Raw genomic sequence first — 19407 nt, 5'->3', positions numbered from 1 at the left:
ATGATATAGAGTACAGTATATACGTATACATATGAGATAAATAATGTAAGGTATGTAAACATTATATTAAGTAGCATTGTTTAAAGTGGCTAGTGATATATTTTACATCAATTCCAATCAATTCCTATTATTAAATTGGCTGGAGTTGAGTCAGTGTGTTGGCAGCAGCAACTCAATGTTAGTGGTGGCTGTTTAACAGTCTGATGGCCTTGAGATAGAAGCTGTTTTTCAGTCTCTCGGTCCCAGCTTTGATGCACCTGTACTGACCTCGCCTTCTGGATGATAGCGGGGTGAACAGGCAGTGGCTCGGGTGGTTGTTGTCCTTGATGATCTTTATGGCCTTCCTGTGACATCGGGTGGTGTAGGTGTCCTGGAGGGCAGGTAGTTTGCCCCCGGTGATGCGTTGTGCAGACCTCACTACCCTCTGGAGAGCCTTACGGTTGTGGGCGGAGAAGTTGCCGTACCAGGCGGTGATACAGCCCGACAGGATGCTCTCGATTGTGCATCTGTAGAAGTTTGTGAGTGCTTTTGGTGACAAGCCAAATTTCTTCAGCCTCCTGAGGTTGAAGAGGCGCTGTTGTGCCTTCTTCACGATGCTGTCTGTGTGGGTGGACCAATTCAGTCTGTCTGTGATGTGTACGCCGAGGAACTTAAAACTTACTTCCTCTCCACTACTGTTCCATCGATGTGGATAGGGGGTGATCCCTAAATGCTGAGCTGTAGTCGATGAACAGCATTCTCACATAGGTATTCCTCTTGTCCAGATGGGCTAGGGCAGTGTGCAGTGTGGTTGAGATTGTGTCGTCTGTGGACCTATTTGGGTGGTAAGCAAATTGGAGTGGGTCTAGGGTGTCAGGTAGAGTGGAGGTGATATGGTCTTTGACTAGTCTCTCAAAGCACTTCATGATGACGGAAGTGAGTGCTAGTCATTTAGCTCAGTTACCTTAGCTTTCTTGGGAACAGGAACAATGGTGGCCCTCTTGAAGCATGTGGGAACAGCAGACTGGGATAGGGACTGATTGAATATGTCCGTAAACACACCCGCCAGCTGGTCTGCGCATGCTCTGAGGGCGCGGCTGGGGATGCCGTCTGGGCCTGCAACCTTGCGAGGGTTAACACGTTTAAATGTCTTACTCACCTCACTCACCTCGGCTGCAGTGAAGGAGAGTCCGCATGTTTTGGTTGCGGGCCGTGTCAGTGGCACTGTATTGTCCTCAAAGCGGGCAAAAAAGTTATTTAGTCTGCCTGGGAGCAAGGCATCCTGGTCTGTGACTGGGCTGGTTTTCTTTTTGTAATCCGTGATTGACTGTAGACCCTGCCACATACCTCTTGTGTCTGAGCCGTTGAATTGCGATTCTACTATGTCTCTATACTGACGCTTAGATTGTTTGATTGCCTTGCGGAGGGAATAGCTACACTGTTTCTATTCGGTCATGTTTCCGGTCACCTTGCCCTGATTAAAAGCAGTGGTTCACGCTTTCAGTTTCACGCGACTGCTGCCATCAATCCACAGTTTCTGGTTTGGGATTGTTTTAATCGTTGCTATGGCACGTTCTAATGAACTCACTCACCGAATCAGCGTATTCGTCAATATCGTTGTTTGACGCAATACTTGAACAGACCTCAGTGTGGGAGCTTCTTGTTTTAGCTTCTGTCTGTAGGCAGGGATCAACAAAATGGAGTCGTGGTCAGCTTTTCCGAATGGAGGGCGGGGGAGGGCCTTATATGCATTGCGGAAGTTAGAATAGCAATGATCCAAGGTTTTACCAGCCCTGGTTGCGCAATCGATATGCTGATACAATTTAGGGAGTCTTGTTTTCAGATTAGCCTTGTTAAAATCTCCAGCTACAATGAATGCAGCCTCAGGATGTGTGGATTCCAGTTTGCAAAGACTCAAATAAATTTCGTTCAGAGCCATCGATGTGTCTGCTTGGGGGGAATATATACGGCTGTGATTATAATCGAAGAGAATTCCCTTGGTAGATAATGCGGTCGACATTTGATTGTGAGGAATTCTAAATCAGGTGAACAGAAGGACTTGAGTTCCTGTATGTTGTTGTGACCACACCACGTCTCGTTAACCATAAAGCATACGCCCCCGCCCCTCTTCTTACCAGAAAGATGTTTGTTTCTGTCGGCGCGATGCATGGAGAAACCAGCTGGCTGTACCGACTCCGATAGCGTCTCTCCAGTGAGCCATGTTTCCGTGAAGCAAAGAATGTTACAGTCCTTGATGTCCCTTTGGAATGCTACCCTTGCTCGGATTCCATCAACCTTGTTGTCAAGAGACTGGACATTGGCGAGTAGTATGCTAGGGAGTGGCACCCGTCTCGCCTGATGTGCCCGTCTCCGGCTGGGATCCATTCCGCCTGACCAGAAGACCCGCCCGGGAAAGTCATATTCGTTTGCCTCTTTATATTCAGTAGTTCTTCGTTGTTAATGAAACCTAAGACGTCGTAAAAAAACAAAAAACTGCATAGTTTCCTAGGAACGCGAAGCGAGGCGGCCATCTCTGTCGCCGCCGGAAGTGTTGTCCCAAGACACCTTGGGGTAACATTGAGGTAACTTCATTTGACACCATCAGAATGCACACATTGTGCCTTATCTGACAGACAGTTCCCAAAGCACTTGCAAGAAACCTGTTCAAGGCCCATTTCAGACAACCTTTGAATGAGTAGGGGATGGTCGACAGTATCAAAAGCCTTTGATAGGTTTATAAATATGTCAGCACAGTGATTCATATGATCTAAGCAATTTAATACAACATTTAAGACAAGCATAGCAGCTGAAACAGTGCTATGTCCACGTCTAAAACCAGACTGGTGCACATTAAGAATATAATTTGAAGTTTAAAAAGTTCCTAGTTGAGAGTTTGCCAGTGTTTCTAATATTTTTGCAATGCATGATAGTTTAGAAATCGGATGGTTGTTATCTCGATCAGATGGACCCCCACTTTGTAAAGGGGAGGATATGTTCCAACTTCCAGATCATGGATAGCATCAGTAGCCATTGTTAAATAAAAAATGTGAGTCAAAGGTTATACAATGAGGGGGCAGAAAGCTGCAGTAGAAAGAGATCAAGCGAATCAGCTCCTGTGGATTTTTTTGCATAACTTTTTTTGCAATTGAAATGTTTCAAATGGAAAAAAGAGTGAGTGGAGGGGCATTATTCTCAACTATCTTTTTAGCGGTGAATAAAGGACTTCCTAGTGGAACTTGAGGTATGTTCAGAAACCATTCTTTCAAACAGATGGCCCCAGCTGAGGATAAATGGTTATCAAAAATACCACAAATATGGGGGGGGGGGTGTATTTATCAAAGATTTGACCACTTTCAAGAATTGAACTGGATTTCCACCACTCTCAGATACACAATTCAATCTATCAGTCTAGCCTTAGCCCAAGCTAAGTTTCTTACCTTCATCTCTTATATGGATCATGCTTATCTACATGTCTTAAAGTAATGACGGACTGTCGTTTCTCTTTGCTTATTTGAGCTGTTCTTGCCATAATTCCACAAATGTACTTTTATGAAGGCACACCTGTTAATAATTTAAATGCATTCCAGATGACTACCTCATGAAGCTGGTTGAGAGAATGCCAAGAGTGTGCAAAGCTGTCATCAAGGCAAAGGGTGGCTGTTTGAAGAATCTCAAATATAAAATATATTAACATTTGTGTAACAGTTTTTTGGTTGCTACATGATTCCATATGTGTTATTTCATAGTTTTGAAGTCTTCACTATTATTCTACAATGTGGTAACTTTTTACTGGTAGTGTACATAGTGCAGTAATACATACAATAATATGTAGTACCGTAATACATGAATTAATACAAAGTACAGTAATACATAGTACAGTACAACGGCTGGCCATGCCTTCCTCCTGGCTACTCCAACCTCGGCCAACAGCTCCGCCCCCCCCCCCACCCAAGCCTCTCCAGGTTCTCCTTTACCCAGATCCAGATAGCAGATGTTCTGAAAGAGCTGCAAAACCTGGACCCGTACAAATCAGCTGGGCTTGACAATCTGGATCCTCTATTTCTGAAACTATCCGCCGCAATTGTCGCAACCCCTATTACCAGACTGTTCAACCTCTCTTTCATATCGTCTGAGATCCCCAAGGATTGGAAATGTCACATTCTTTCAAAAACGAACCCAGAATCAGACCAGGACAAGGAGAGTAGGAAGAAGATGAGTATTTATTTACAAGTGAATGTGAATGGGTAGATATATCCAGGTGGCGTAGCGGTGGTGAGTTGATGGGAGTAAATAGGTGGATCCAATGGGGTAGCGGAATCCTCCGACGACCAGGCGGGAATGGGGTAAATGATCCGGGTGAGTAACTGAAGACAGAACAAACGGAGGTAAGTTTAAGGCAGGCAATACGTAAAAAACAACAAAACAAATTCTATCCAACTTGAGGCTGATACTATGGCACAACCTACTGTTCATGGCTAACGATCCGGCAGGGAATGGATGTCAGGTCAGAGCTTTTGAAGGGGAGAGGTGATGATCAGGACAGGTGTGCAGATTACTGATGGGATACAGGTGCGGGTGAACATCGATCTCCCAACAAGCTAATTCGCCCGGCAACCAGACAGGGTGCGTTCCAGGACACCGGAAACACACTCCAGGACAGAAACACAGGCAAACACAGACTCAGGAAGCGGGATTTGTGACAGTACCCCCCCTCCGACGAACACCACCGGGCGGACTACCTGGATCGCCAGGGTGGAGGCGGTAGAAGTCACGAAGCAGGTCGTCATCAAGGATCTGTCGCCGAGGAATCCAACTCCTCTCCTCTGGACCATATCCTTCCCAATCCACGAGATATTGGAAACCTCGACCCCGCCGTCTGGAATCCATTATGCGGCGCACCGTGTAGGCAGGACCACCTCCAATCTTCCGAGGAGGAGGAGGACGAGGAGGAGGGGGCAACAGAGGACTGAGGAGAACCGGCTTGAGGCAGGACACATGAAAGGTGGGGTGTACTCGAAGCGTTGCCGGCAATTTGAGTCGGACCACAACAGGGTTAATGATTCTCTCCACCACAAACGGACCAATGAACTTTGGTGACAGTTTCCTCGACTCAGTCCGTAGAGGAAGATCCCGTGTAGCCAACCAAATCTTATCTCCGATGGTATAAGCGGGAGCAGGAATACGGCAACGATTCGCCTGGATCTTATACCGGTCAGAAACTCTAAGGAGGACCTTCCTGGCCCGATGCCAGGTCCGGTGGCAACGACGAATGTGGGCCTGGACAGAAGGAACCGAAAGATCCCTCTCCTGAGAAGGAAACAAGGGAGGTTGGTATCCGTACAGGCATTGGAAGGGGGACATCCCAGTGGCAGATGAAGGAAGGGTATTATATGGGCATACTCGACCCAGGGTAATTGAGATGACCAAGAGGTGGGATCAGAGGAGACAAGACAACGCAGCGTGGACTCCATCTTCTGGTTGGCTCTCTCCGCCTGACCATTAGATTGTGGGTGAAAACCAGAAGTGAGACTGACTGTAGCTCCAATGGCCAAACAGAAGGATCTCCAGACAGCAGAGGTAAACTGAGGACCACGGTCAGAAACAATGTCACTGGGCAATCCGTGGACCCTGAAAACCTCCCTAACCAGGATCTCGGACGTCTCTGTGGCAGATGGAAGCTCGGAGAGAGGGACAAAATGAGCAAACTTGCTGAATCTGTCCACAATGGTCAGAATGACCGTGTTCCCAACAGAAGGGGGCAATCCCGTGACAAAATCCAGGGCCAGATGCGACCAAGGTTGCCGAGGAATAGGTAGGGGGTGAAGAAGCCCAGAGCTGGGCCGATTGGTACTTTTGTTCTGAGCACAAACAGGACATGCGGCAACAAACCTCCGGGTATCTTCTCCCATGGCAGGCCACCAAAATCGTCTGCGCAGTAGCGCCATAGTCCGAGCAACGCCAGGGTGACAAGCTATCTTGCTGGCGTGGGACCACTGAAGAACAGCAGAACAGACCGACTCAGGCACGAACAACCGACCGGGTGGACCGTTACCGGGGCCGGGCGGCGTCCGAAGGGCCGCCATCACATCCTCCTCAATCCTCCATGTAACGGCTCCCACGACAAGGTTCTGGGGAAGAATCGTCTCAGTCTTGGCCCCACTCTCATCCGTCTTGGAGAACATCCGGGACAAGGCGTACGCTTTGCCGTTCTTCGACCTAGGTTCTGGGGAAGAATCGTCTCAGTCTTGGCCCCACTCTCATCCGTCTTGGAGAACATCCGGGACAAGGTGTCCGCTTTGCCGTTCTTCGACCCAGCCCACCTGGCCTGACGGGAGTTGAGACGTTTAGCCGATTGCACGTAAGCCAGATTCTTGTGGTCAGTCCAGACCACAAACGGTTGCTCCGCTCCCTCCAACCAGTGACGCCACTCCTCCAAGGCAAGCTTCACAGCGAGAAGCTCCCGGTTACCCACATCGTAGTTTCTCTCAGCTGGTGAAAGACGACAAGAGTAGAAGACGCAGGGATGGAGTTTACCATCAGTGGAGCTACGCTGGGACAGGATGGCACCACCCCCACATCAGACGCGTCCACCTCAACAACAAACTGACGGGAAGTGTCAGGTTGAGAGAGAATCGGCGCGTTGGTGAATCGGCTCTTCAAGTTCAGAAATGCTCGGTCTGCCTCAGGAGTCCAACAGAAAATTCTGGTGCAAGACGTCAGAGCAGTTAAAGGAGCAGCCACCCGGCTGTAATCACGGATAAACCTCCGATAGAAGTTCGCAAGTCCCAGGAATCTCTGGAGCTGCAATCTCGTACCGGGCCGGGCCCAATCCCGAACCGCCCGAACCTTCTCTTGGTCCATCTTGATCTCACCCCTGGAGATGATGTACCCGAGGAAGGATGTAGTGTGGGCGTGAAAATCACACTTCTCTGCCTTCACAAACAGACGGTTCTCCAATAACCGCTGCAGGACCTGCTTAACATGCTGGATGTGGCTGGAAAGTTCCTTGGAGAAAATCAGGATGTCATCCAGGTAAACGAACACAAACAGACCGATCATATCCCTCAGCACGTCATTCACCAAACCTTGGAACACTGCTGGAGCGTTGGAAAGTCCAAACGGCATCACCTGGTACTCGAAATGTCCCATAGGTGTATTGAATCCAGTCAACCACTCGTCCCTCGTCTTTGATCCGAACCAGATGATACGCATTGCGTAGATCAAGCTTCGTAAACACAGTAGCACCCTGTAAAGAATCGAAAGCGGAGCTCATCAAGGGCAAGGGGTACTTGTTATTGACCGTAATATCATTCAACCCCCGATAATCAATACACGGTCGAAGAGAGCCATCCTTCTTACTCACAAAAAAAATCCAGCTCCCAGGGGTGATGACGAGGGACGAATGAGACCTGCAGCAAGAGACTCCTTTATGTAGGTCTCCAGGGCTTCCCGCTCAGGTCGAGAAATACTGTATAACCGTCTCTTGGGAAAGGCAGCTCCAGGGAACAGCTTAATAGTACAATCATAAGGTCGGTGGGGAGGATCATTGTTACTCTAACTTCCGCGACGCATATAAGGCCCTGCCCCGCCCCCCTTTTGGAGAAGCTGACCACGACTCCATTTTGCTGATCCCTGCCTACAGGCAGAAGCTAAAACAAGAGGCTCCCACGCTGAGGTCTGTCCAACGCTGGTCCGACCAAGCTGACTCCACACTCCAAGACTGCTTCCATCACGTGGACTGGGACATGTTTCGTATTGCGTCAGATAAAAATATTGACGAATACGCTGATTCGGTGTGCGAGTTCAATAGAACGTGCGTTGAAGATGTCGTTCCCATAGCAACGATAAAAACATTCCCTAACCAGAAACCGTGGATTGATGGCAGCATTCGCGTGAAACTGAAAGCGCGAACCACTGCTTTTAATCAGGGCAAGGTGTCTGGTAACATGACCGAATATAAACAATGCAGCTATTTCCTCCGCAAGGCTATTAAACAAGCTAAGCGTCAGTACAGAGACAAAGTAGAATCTCAATTCAACGGCTCAGACACAAGAGGCATGTGGCAGGGTCTACAGTCAATCACGGACTACAAGAAGAAACCCAGCCCAGTCACGGACCAGGATGTCTTGCTCCCAGGCAGACTAAATAACTTTTTTGCCCGCTTTGAGGACAATACAGTGCCACTGACACGGCCTGCAACGAAAACATGCGGTCTCTCCTTCACTGCAGCCGAGGTGAGTAAGACATTTAAACGTGTTAACCCTCGCAAGGCTGCAGGCCCAGACGGCATCCCCAGCCGCGCCCTCAGAGCATGCGCAGACCAGCTGGCCGGTGTGTTTACGGACATATTCAATCAATCCCTATACCAGTCTGCTGTTCCCACATGCTTCAAGAGGGCCACCATTGTTCCTGTTCCCAATAAAGCTAAGGTAACTGAGCTAAACGACTACCGCCCCGTAGCACTCACTTCCGTCATCATGAAGTGCTTTGAGAGACTAGTCAAGGACCATATCACCTCCACCCTACCTGACACCCTAGACCCACTCCAATTTGCTTACCGCCCAAATAGGTCCACAGACGACGCAATCTCAACCACACTGCACACTGCCCTAACCCACCTGGACAAGAGGAATACCTATGTGAGAATGCTGTTCATCGACTACAGCTCGGCATTCAACACCATAGTACCCTCCAAGCTCGTCATCAAGCTCGAGACCCTGCGTCTCGACCCCGCCCTGTGCAACTGGGTACTGGACTTCCTGACGGGCCGCCCCCAGGTGGTGAGGGTAGGCAACAACATCTCCTCCCCGCTGATCCTCAACACGGGGGCCCCACAAGGGTGCGTTCTGAGCCCTCTCCTGTACTCCCTGTTCACCCACGACTGCGTGGCCACGCACGCCTCCAACACAATCATCAAGTTTGCGGACGACACAACAGTGGTAGGCTTGATTACCAACAACGACGAGACGGCCTACAGAGAGGAGTAGAGGGCCCTCGGAGTGTGGTGTCAGGAAAATAACCTCACACTCAACGTCAACAAAACTAAGGAGATGATTGTGGACTTCAGGAAACAGCAGAGGGAACACCCCCCTATCCACATCGATGGAACAGTAGTGGAGAGGGTAGCAAGTTTTAAGTTCCTCGGCATACACATCACAGACAAACTGAATTGGTCCACTCACACTGACAGCGTCGTGAAGAAGGCGCAGCAGCGCCTCTTCAACCTCAGGAGGCTGAAGAAATTCGGCTTGTCACCAAAAGCACTCACAAACTTCTACAGATGCACAATCGAGAGCATCCTGGCGGGCTGCATCACCGCCTGGTACGGCAACTGCTCCGCCCTCAACCGTAAGGCTCTCCAGAGGGTAGTGAGGTCTGCACAACGCATCACCGGGGGCAAACTACCTGCCCTCCAGGACACCTACACCACCCGATGTTACAGGAAGGCCATAAAGATCATCAAGGACATCAACCACCCGAGCCACTGCATGTTCACCCCGCTATCATCCAGAAGGCGAGGTCAGTACAGGTGCATCAAAGCTGGGGCCGAGAGACTGAAAAACAGCTTCTATCTCAAGGCCATCTCAAGCCTTGACTGTTAAACAGCCACCACTAACATTGAGTGGCTGCTGCCAACACACTGACATTGACACTGACCCAACTCCAGCCACTTTAATAATGGGAATTGATGGGAAATTATGTAAATATATCACTAGCCACTTTAAACAATGCTACCTTATATAATGTTACTTACCCTACATTATTCATCTCATATGCATACGTATATACTGTACTCTATATCATCGACTGCATCCTTATGTAATACATGTATCACTAGCCACTTTAACTATGCCACTTTGTTTACTTTGCCTACACACTCATCTCATATGTATATACTGTACTCGATACCATCTACTGTATGCTGCCCCGTACCATCACTCATTCATATATCCTTATGTACATATTCTTTATCCCCTTACACTGTGTATAAGACAGTAGTTTTGGAATTGTTAGTTAGATTACTTGTTGGTTATTACTGCATTGTTGGAACTAGAAGCACAAGCATTTCGCTACACTCGCATTAACATCTGCTAACCATGTGTATGTGACAAATAAAATTTGATTTGATTTGATGCTATTGCAGTCCGCCACAGGATGTTTTTGTGCTGGTCGAGGGCAGTCAGGTCTGGAGGGAACCAAGGGCTGTATCTGTTCTTAGTTCTGCATTTTTTTGAACGGAGCATGCTTATCTAAAATGGTGAGGAAGTTACTTTTAAAGAATGACCAGGCATCCTCAACTGACGGGATGAGGTCAATGTCCTTCCAGGATACCCGGGCCAGGTCGATTAGAAAGGCCTGCTCACAGAAGTGTTTTAGGGAGCGTTTGACAGTGATGAGGGGTGGTCGTTTGACTGCGGCTCCGTAGCGGATACAGGCAATGAGGCAGTGATCGCTGAGATCCTGGTTGAAGACAGCGGAGCTGTATTTGGAGGGCCAGTTGGTCAGGATGACGTCTATGAGGGTGCCCTTGTTTACAGAGTTAGGGTTGTACCTGGTGGGTTCCTTGATGATTTGTGTGAGATTGAGGGCATCTAGCTTAGATTGCAGGACTGCCGGGGTGTTAAGCATAACCCAGTTTAGGTCACCTAACAGAACAAACTCTGAAGCTAGATGGGAGGCGATCAATTCACAAATGGTGTCCAGGGCACAGCTGGGAGCTGAGGGGGGTCGGTAGCAGGCGGCAACAGTGAGAGACTTATTTCTGGAGAGAGTAATTTTCAAAATTAGTAGTTCGAACTGTTTGGGTATGGACCTGGAAAGTATGACATTACTTTGCAGGCTATCTCTGCAGTAGACTGCAACTCCTCCCCCTTTGGCAGTTCTATCTTGACGGAAGATGTTATAGTTGGGTATGGAAATCTCTGAATTTTTGGTGGCCTTCCTGAGCCAGGATTCAGACACGGCAAGGACATCAGGGTTAGCAGAGTGTGCTAAAGCAGAGAGTAAAACAAACTTAGGGAGAAGGCTTCTGATGTTGACATGCATGAAACCAAGGCTTTTTCAATCACAGAAGTCAACAAATGAGGGTGCCTGGGGACATGCAGGGCCTAGGTTTACCTCCACATCACCCGCGGACCAGAGAAGGAGTAGTAAGAGTGTGCCCCTAAAGGCTATCAAAACTGGTCACCTAGAGCGTTGGGGACAGAGAATAAGAGGAGCAGGTTTCTGGGCATGGTAGAATATATTCAGGGCATAATTTGCAGACAGGGGTATGGTGGGGTGCGGGTACAGCGGAGGTAAGCCCAGGCACTGGGTGATGATGAGAGAGGTTGTATCTCTGGACATGCTGGTTGTAATGGGTGAGGTCACCGCATGTGTGGGAGGTGGGACAAAGGAGGTATAAGGGGTATGAAGTGTGGAACTAGGGGCTCCATTGTGAACTAAAACAATGATAAGTAACCTGAACAACAGTATACCAGGCATATTGACATTTGAGAGAGACATACAGCGAGGCATACAGTAATCACAGGTGTTGAATTGGGAAAGCTAGCTAAAACAGTAGGTGAGACAACAACAGCTAATCAGCTAGCACAACAACAGCAGGTAAAATGGCGTTGACTAGGCAACGGGGCCGACAGATAAAACAAACAAGCAGAATAGAGTACCGTGATTAATGGACAGTCCAGCGTGCATCAGCTATGTAGCCAAGAGATCAGTGTCCAGGGGGCAGCGGTGGATGGGGCAGGGAAGCTGGACTGGCGAGTGTTATCCAGATTTTAAAAAACTAACCATGACTAAATAGCTTGTAGCTAGTTAGCTGGTTAGCTTCTGGAGGTTCTTGAGTGTGTTCTAAAAAGTAAAAATAATAGCGATTCCGTATCACATTGGGTGAGGCAGGTTTTCGGAAGGTATAAACAAATAAAAAATCGAAAAGAGATAGAAAGTAAATATGGGTCCAGTGAGTGTTTGGGACGCGGCGATTCAGACGGTTAGCAGGCCTGTGCTAACAACCTAACAGTTCGTAGGCCGGGGCTAAACAAGGTAGCAGTTAGCAGACCGGAGCTAACAAGCTAGCAGTTAGCAGGCCGAATTAGCAAGCAAGGAGATAGCAAGGGCAAGAGAGTTAGCCTTTGGGGGACGTCGCGATGGGATGAGTCTGTTTATTCCTCTTCATGCGGTGACATCGATAGACCGGTCGTGGGCCCGGGTATTGTAGCCCAGGAGTATGCTATGGTGGTAGCACAGGTGCTCTGGCCGGGCTAGTTTCTAGCTAAGTGGGTGGAAACGCTAGCCAGGAGTAATCATCCGGGGTTGCGGTTTAGCTAGATAGCTAGTTGTGAAGATCCAGCTGAAAAATGTTCCGTTTGCGGTGGGAATCCGGGGATGAAAAATAAATAGGTCCGTTATGCTCTGGTTAGAGTCGCGTTGTTCGAACTGGCGAGAGCTTTCCGAGCTAAAGGTTAGCTGATGACCGGTTAGCTGAAGACCGCAAGCATAGCTGGTGGTTAGCTGGCTAGCTTCAGTTGAGGGGTTCCGGTTCCGAAGTAAATATAAATACTTTAGGAAAAATAGCTACATTGGGTGAGGCGGGTTGCAGGAGAGTATTTGGAAGCTTAGGTTTAGCAAAATGTTTTTTAAGAGGTATGCAAAGAAAAATATGTAAAAACGAAAAATAAACGATATATACAAGGGACACGACACGACAGGACGACTTACTGCTAAGCCATCTTGGAATTACATAATACATAGTAGAGTAATACATACAGTAATACATAGTCGAGTAATACGTACAGTAATACATAATACAGTAATACATAGTACAGCAATACATTGTACAGTAATACATAGTACAGTAATGTAGACCATATATTATGCTCTGCTCCTTCATCTCAGTTGATGAGACATATTTTCAGATGAATTATAGTTTGATTCTCTGCTTGTGTTTATACATTGCGGACATAAATTTGAATATTACGGTATGTCTGTTCAACCTCCCCAAGTTCTCCCATGTCACCCCGCTCCTCGTACACTCTACTAGCTTCCAGTTGATGCTCTCATTCACTTTAGAACCTGTAGCTGCAATACATATGGAATGTATAAAGATATAATCTACTACATATAGAACTACATAGAACACAACATATAGAAGAGGTTACATATACGATATTCAACACACTATCCCACATCTCCCTGCATAAAACCACATTATGTTTTTTCATGCATATGTTGGTGTAAATGACGTTTTAATTATGTCTTTAAGTCTCATTTGAGTCACAAGCAACCAGACCACAACCTTCAGTCTCTAACCCTCTTCACCCTCCAACACATCGACTCTATTCCCTTGCTGAGACCAGTGATGTCTGCCTGTCTGTCTGCCTGTCTGTCTCCATACACTTGATTTAGAAAGATTTTAAACAAAAGCTTTTTGGTTTTTGTTAGGGTTTTTCTTTATTTTGTGTTTTGTATTGTATTTTCCACTATGTATTATAACATGATACTGTTCTGTGCCCTACATTTAGGGGGTGCCGTGCAGGCCCAGCCCACTCAGCCACAGAGTGTGGAGCCTCCAGCAGAGTTGGCCCCCAAGGTGTCCCCTCCGCCAAAGCCAGCCCCCCCTCTAGTTTTAAGAGCGGCCACCATCCCCATTCAAAAGCAAGCCTCCACTCCAGTGGCAAAACCATACACTGCTCCAGTCTCTAGGCCAGCCCCTGCCCCAGTGCAAAAGCAATCCTCTTCCCCTCCACCAAAGCCACCCCCTCCTGCGGTGGTAAAGACGACCTCTGCTCAAGTACCAAAGCCTATCCCTTCCCCGGTGCAAAAGCCTGCTCCAGCTCCAGCTCCAGCCCTTGCCCCAGCCCATGTCTCAGCCTCAGTCCTATCCCCAAACCTGGCCACTGTATCAGTCCCTGCTCCTGTCTCACCCCCAGCACCAGCTCCAGCCCCAGCCTGTGTCTCAGCCCCAGTCCTATCCCCAATCCTGGCCACTGTCTCAGTCCCTGCTCCTGTCTCACCCCCAGCACCAGCTCCAGCCCCAGCCTGTGTCTCAGCCCCAGTCCTATCCCTAATCCTGGCCCCTGTCTCAGTCCCTGCCTCTGTCTCACCCCCAGCCCCAGCTGCTGCCCCTGTCTCAGCTCCAACCTCCAGCCTAGCACCCGCCTTACTCCCAGTCCTATCCCCGACCCCTTCTCCTGTCTCACCCCCAGTTCCACCCCCTGCCTCACACCCAACCCCTGCCCCCACTACACAGCAGCCCAAGCCCCAGCCTCAGGTGTCTCCATCAGCAGCCCCTCCCCCAGGAAAGCCAGCAGAGCTGCCCCCTCTGCCTCCCAAGCCCAAGCCTATACCTCCTGTACGCCGCAACTCCAAGCCCCTGATCCAGCCCAAACCCCAGACCCCCCTTCCACCCATTGGCCTGAAGCCCAGTCCTGATGCTGTGTTTTCATCCAGAGTGCCAGGCCAGTCCCTGTCCCCAAAGAGGTCCCCTGGGAGGGTGCAGTCCCCTTTCTTGCCCCAGTCTCCAGCTAAAGCTCAGCCTCCAACGGTCCTTTCCCCAGACTTTCACCCAGACCCTACCCCTATTATGATGCCCATGTCCTCCACTGGCACTGCCATGGCCCCTGAGCCTGCTCCAGAGCCTACACCAGTCTCAGTTTCAGTCTCATTCCCATCCCCATTCTCATCCCCAGTCTCAGCCTCATCCCCAGCTCCAGTCTCAGCCTCATCCCCAGCTCCAGTCTCAGCCTCATTCCCAGCCCCAGTCTCAGCCCCAGTCTCAGCCTCATCCCCACTACCAGTCTCAGCCCCAGCCCCAGCCCCAGAATCAGCTAAAGCTGAACCTCTGGTTGAAGAACCGCCAGCACCCAAGGGCCATCCACTGCTGAAGTAAGAGCTTTAGCTACATTAAACAAAAATGGTGACGTGGTGATAATTTTGTCAGAGCCATTACCCTGATCTACTGTGTGTTTGTTCTAGTAAGCTTTAGGGTTAGATTTAAGGTCAGGTTTAATGTGATGTCTCTGTCTCAGCAGTAAATCCCTGACCAGGTTAGCTTCAGGGTTTAAGGTCAGGTTTAACGTGATTTCTCTGTCTCAGCAGTAAATCTCAGTCCCTGACCAGGTTAGCTTTAGGGTCCTCTATGGGATCGATGTCCCTATACTGGGACGGTTGTTGCTAACCTGCGCTAATGTGACTAGAATGACGTTGTAACAACAAACTTTCCAGGACATGGGCGTATCTTATATTGGCAGAAAGCTTCAATTCTTGTTAATCTAACTTCAGTGTCCAATTTACAGTAGCTATTACAGTGAAAACAATGCTGTTGTTTGAGGAGAGTGCAAAACAACAAAACACTTTAATCACGGCAACTGGTTTGATACATTCACTCACGTCTGAAGGTAAACAATGTACTTACATTCAGTAATCTTGCTCTGATTTGTCACATTTACATTTACATTTACATTTAAGTCATTTAGCAGACGCTCTTATCCTGAGGGTCCCAGAAATAAAATGTAGCATAGTTTTGTTGATAAAATCTATTTTTATTTTAAAATGTAGGAACTGGGTTCTACAGTTTGAACCCCTGCTGTCTCTGGCTCCACAACCACCCTGCCTAGCCATCTATAGTTGAAGTCGGAAGTTTACATACACTTAAGTTGGAGTCATTAAAACTCGTTTTTCAACCACTCCACAAATTTCTTGATAATAACTATAGTTTTGACAAGTCGGTTAGGACATCTACTTTGTGCATGGCACAAGTCATTTTTCCAACAATTGTTTACAGAAAGATTATTTAACTTATAATTCACTGTATCACAATTCCAGTGGGTCAGAAGTTTACATACACTAAGTTGACTGTGCCTTTAAACTGCTTAGAAAATTCCAGAAAATGATGTCATGGCTTTAGAAGCTTCTGATTTACATAATTTGAGTCAATTGGAGGTGTACCTGTGGATGTATTTTAAAGGCCTACCTTCAAACTCAGTGCCTCTTTGCTTGACATCATGGGAAAATCAAAAGAAATCAGCCAAGACCTCAGAAAAAAATGTAGACCTCCAGAAGTCTGGTTCATCCTTGGGAGCAATTTTAAAACGCCTGAAGGCACCACGTTCATCAAATCAAATCAAATCAAATGTATTTATAAAGCCCTTCGTACATCAGCTGATGTCTCAAAGTGCTGTACAGAAACCCAGCCTAAAACCCCAAACAGCAAGCAATGCAGGTGTAGAAAACAATAGTACGCAAGTATAAACACCATGGGACCACGCAGCCGTCCTATATCGACATAACCTGAAAGGCCGCTCAGGAAGGAAAAAGCCACTGCTCCAAAACCGCCATAAAAAGTCAGACTACAGTTTGCAACTGCACATGGGGATAAAGGAGAAATGTCCTCTGGTTCGATGAAACAAAAATAAAACTGTTTGGCCATAATGACCACTGTTATGTTAGAATAAAAAAGAGGGAGGCTTGCAAGCCGAAGAACACCATCCCAACTGTGAAGCACGGGGGTGGCAGCATCATGTTGTGGGGGGGCTTTGCTGCAGGAGGGACTGGTGCACTTCACAAAATAGATGGCATCATGAGGATGGGAAATTATGTGGATATATTGAAGCAACATCTCAAGACATCAGTCAGGAAGTTAAAACTTGGTCGCAAATGGGTCTTCCAAATGGACAATGACCCTAAGCATGCTTCCAAAGTTGTGGCAAAATTGCTTAAGGACAACAAAGTCAATGTATTGGAGTGGCCATCACAAATCCCTGACCTCAATCCTATAGAACATTTGTGGGCAGAACTGAAAAAGCGAATGAGAGCAAGGAGGCCTACACACCTGACTCAGTTACACCAGCTCTGTCAGGAGGAATGGGCCAAAAGTCACCCAATTTATTGTGGGAAGCTTGTTGAGGGCTACCTGCAACATTTGACCCAAGTTAAGCAATTTAAAGGCAATGCACCAAATACAAATTGGGTGTATGTATACTTCTGACCCACTGGAAATGTGATGAAATAAGTAAAAGCTGAAATATATAATTCTCTCTACTATTATTCTGATATTTCACATTCTTAAAATAAAGTGGTGATCCTAACTAAACTAACTAAAACAGGGAATTTTTACTCTGATTAAATGTCAGGAATTGTGAAAAACTGAGTTTAAATGTGTTTGACTAAGGTGTATGTAAACCTCCGACTTCAACTGTAGATGTGTGAACGTTAGTGTATAAGCTAATGATGTATGACATTGCTGAGAGTTTGTAAACTTAAATGTTGTATTACCATAGGATTCTTGTATGCTCTCTGTACTTTTGTAGTTGAAAATGTATCAATTGACAAATTTGGCACATTTGGGCAGACTTGATACAAAATACTGTGAAACTATGCACACACTCTGGCCTTTCTCTTGCATTTCAAAGATGATGAAAATAATTATAATAGAAAACGCATGTTTTTTTGTTTTCATTATCTTTTACCAGATCTAATGTGTTATATTCTCCTACATTCATTTCACATTTCCACAAACATTCAAAGGTTTAATGTGATGTCTCTGCGGTAAGTCCCAGTCTCTGACCAGGTTAGCTTTTGTGTAAGGGTTTAAAGTCAGGTTTAATGTGATGTCTCTGTCTCTGCAGTAAATACCAGTCCCTGGCCAGATTAGGATTTAAGGTTAGGAGTTATTATTAGGGTTAACGGTATGTCTCTGTCTGTTTCAGTAAGTCCCAGTCCCTGACCAATGCCTTCAGCGCTTTGGGAGATGCGTCGTTCTTCCGCTCCAGCTCGACCAGCTCCTCGGCGGGTGGAGAGGACGAAGCCAAGGCCGAGACCATCCGGAACATCCGCAAGTCCTTCGCCAGCCTATTCTCCGATTAGTCCTCTCCCACATGTTCTAGGACTGGCAGATGACTTCATTGACATAAACGTGACCCAGTCTGAGATTAACTGTGTGTAACTGTATAACTCCCAAGTCCCGCCTCCATCCCCTGCCTCTCTGTGTCTCTGAGGACTCAATTGGCAAGTTGAGTGTGATGATGTCAAAGTGCCAGCTACGTGAAGCTTGGCCCTCGGTCAGTGTGTGAGGAGGAGGAGATATATATGACGGTCTAATGCATGAAGATGACGGCTACATCAGTAGGTGTTGTGGAGCAGAATGGATGTTTGTGTTGAGTTGATGTTACCCATTGCCTCTAGATGTTGTAGCCTTAATGTGATGATGTGTTTTATTACAGATTCGTGACTGTGAGTGGTGACCCCTGACTCCTGTATCACCATATGTACTTCCTGTGTAGTACAGATATCTGCAGTACGTTCTTCATCATTAACAGTTGTTCAATAATAATACCTCTGTTGTGGCTGTTGACCACAGTCACTCATACATACAAGTAGACCTTTCCTTTAATCAGTCAAACCTCTCCTTTAAGGTGTCAGACCTCTCCTTTAATCAGTCAAACTTCTCCTTTAATCAGTCAGACCCCTCCTTTAGTCAGTCAGACCTCTATTTAATCAATCAGACCTCTACTTTAATCAATCAGACCTCTCCTTTAATCAATCAGACCTCTCCTTTAATCAATCAGACCTCTCCTTTAATCAATCAGACCTCTCCTTTAATCAATCAGACCCCTCCTTTAATCTGTCAAACCTCTATTTAATCAGTCAGACCCCTCCTTTAATCTGTCAAACCTCTATTTAATCAGTCAGACCCCTCCTTTAATCTGTCAAACCTCTATTTAATCAATCAGACCTCTCCTTTAATCAATCAGACCTCTCCTTTAATCAATCAGACCTCTCCTTTAATCAATCAGACCTCTCCTTTAATCAATCAGACCTCTCCTTTAATCAATCAGACCCCTCCTTTAATCTGTCAAACCTCTATTTAATCAGTCAGACCCCTCCTTTAATCTGTCAAACCTCTATTTAATCAGTCAGACCCCTCCTTTAATCTGTCAAACCTCTATTTAATCAGTCAGACCCCTCCTTTAATCTGTCAAACCTCTATTTAATCAATCAGACCCCTCCTTTAATCTGTCAAACCTCTATTTAATCAGTCAGACCCCTCCTTTAATCAGTCAGACCCATCCTTTAATCTGTCAAACCTCTATTTAATCAGTCAGACCCCTCCTTTAATCAATCAGACCCCTCCTTTAATCAATCAGACCCCTCCTTTAATCTGTCAAACCTCTCCTTTAATCTGTCAAACCTCTATTTAATCAGTCAGACCGCTCCTTTAACTCAGTCAAACCTCTCCTTTAATCAATCAGACCCCTCCTTTAACTTGGTTAGACCTCTCTTTTATGGTGCAAGACCTCTCCTTTAAGGTGTCAGTCGTCTCCTTTAAGGTGTCAGACCTTCATTTAAGGTATCCGACCACTCTTTAAGTTGTCAAGTCAACACCAGAACCGGTCAGTTTCAATAACGTTTCAGATCATCTGTCCTGTAAAC

General features: G+C 47.0%; 1 protein-coding gene across 1 annotated transcript in view; it reads left to right on the top strand.

Moving 5' to 3' along the window:
* Positions 1-18993, top strand: part of LOC118389593 (synapsin-1-like) — a gene marked incomplete at its 5' end in the record, with an annotated part of 57948 nt that extends 38955 nt beyond the window's left edge. The window contains 2 exons of the mRNA XM_052510269.1: positions 13500-14862; positions 17685-18993. Of these exons, the coding sequence (XP_052366229.1) occupies positions 13500-14862; positions 17685-17841 (1520 nt within the window). The remainder of the gene's footprint in view (positions 1-13499; positions 14863-17684) is intronic.
* Positions 18994-19407: the final 414 nt, after the last annotated feature.

The sequence above is a fragment of the Oncorhynchus keta genome, unplaced genomic scaffold, assembly GCF_023373465.1.
Source record: "Oncorhynchus keta strain PuntledgeMale-10-30-2019 unplaced genomic scaffold, Oket_V2 Un_contig_5523_pilon_pilon, whole genome shotgun sequence".
In the NCBI taxonomy this organism is placed as follows: domain Eukaryota; kingdom Metazoa; phylum Chordata; class Actinopteri; order Salmoniformes; family Salmonidae; genus Oncorhynchus; species Oncorhynchus keta.
This window is presented reverse-complemented; position numbering and strand designations above follow the sequence as displayed.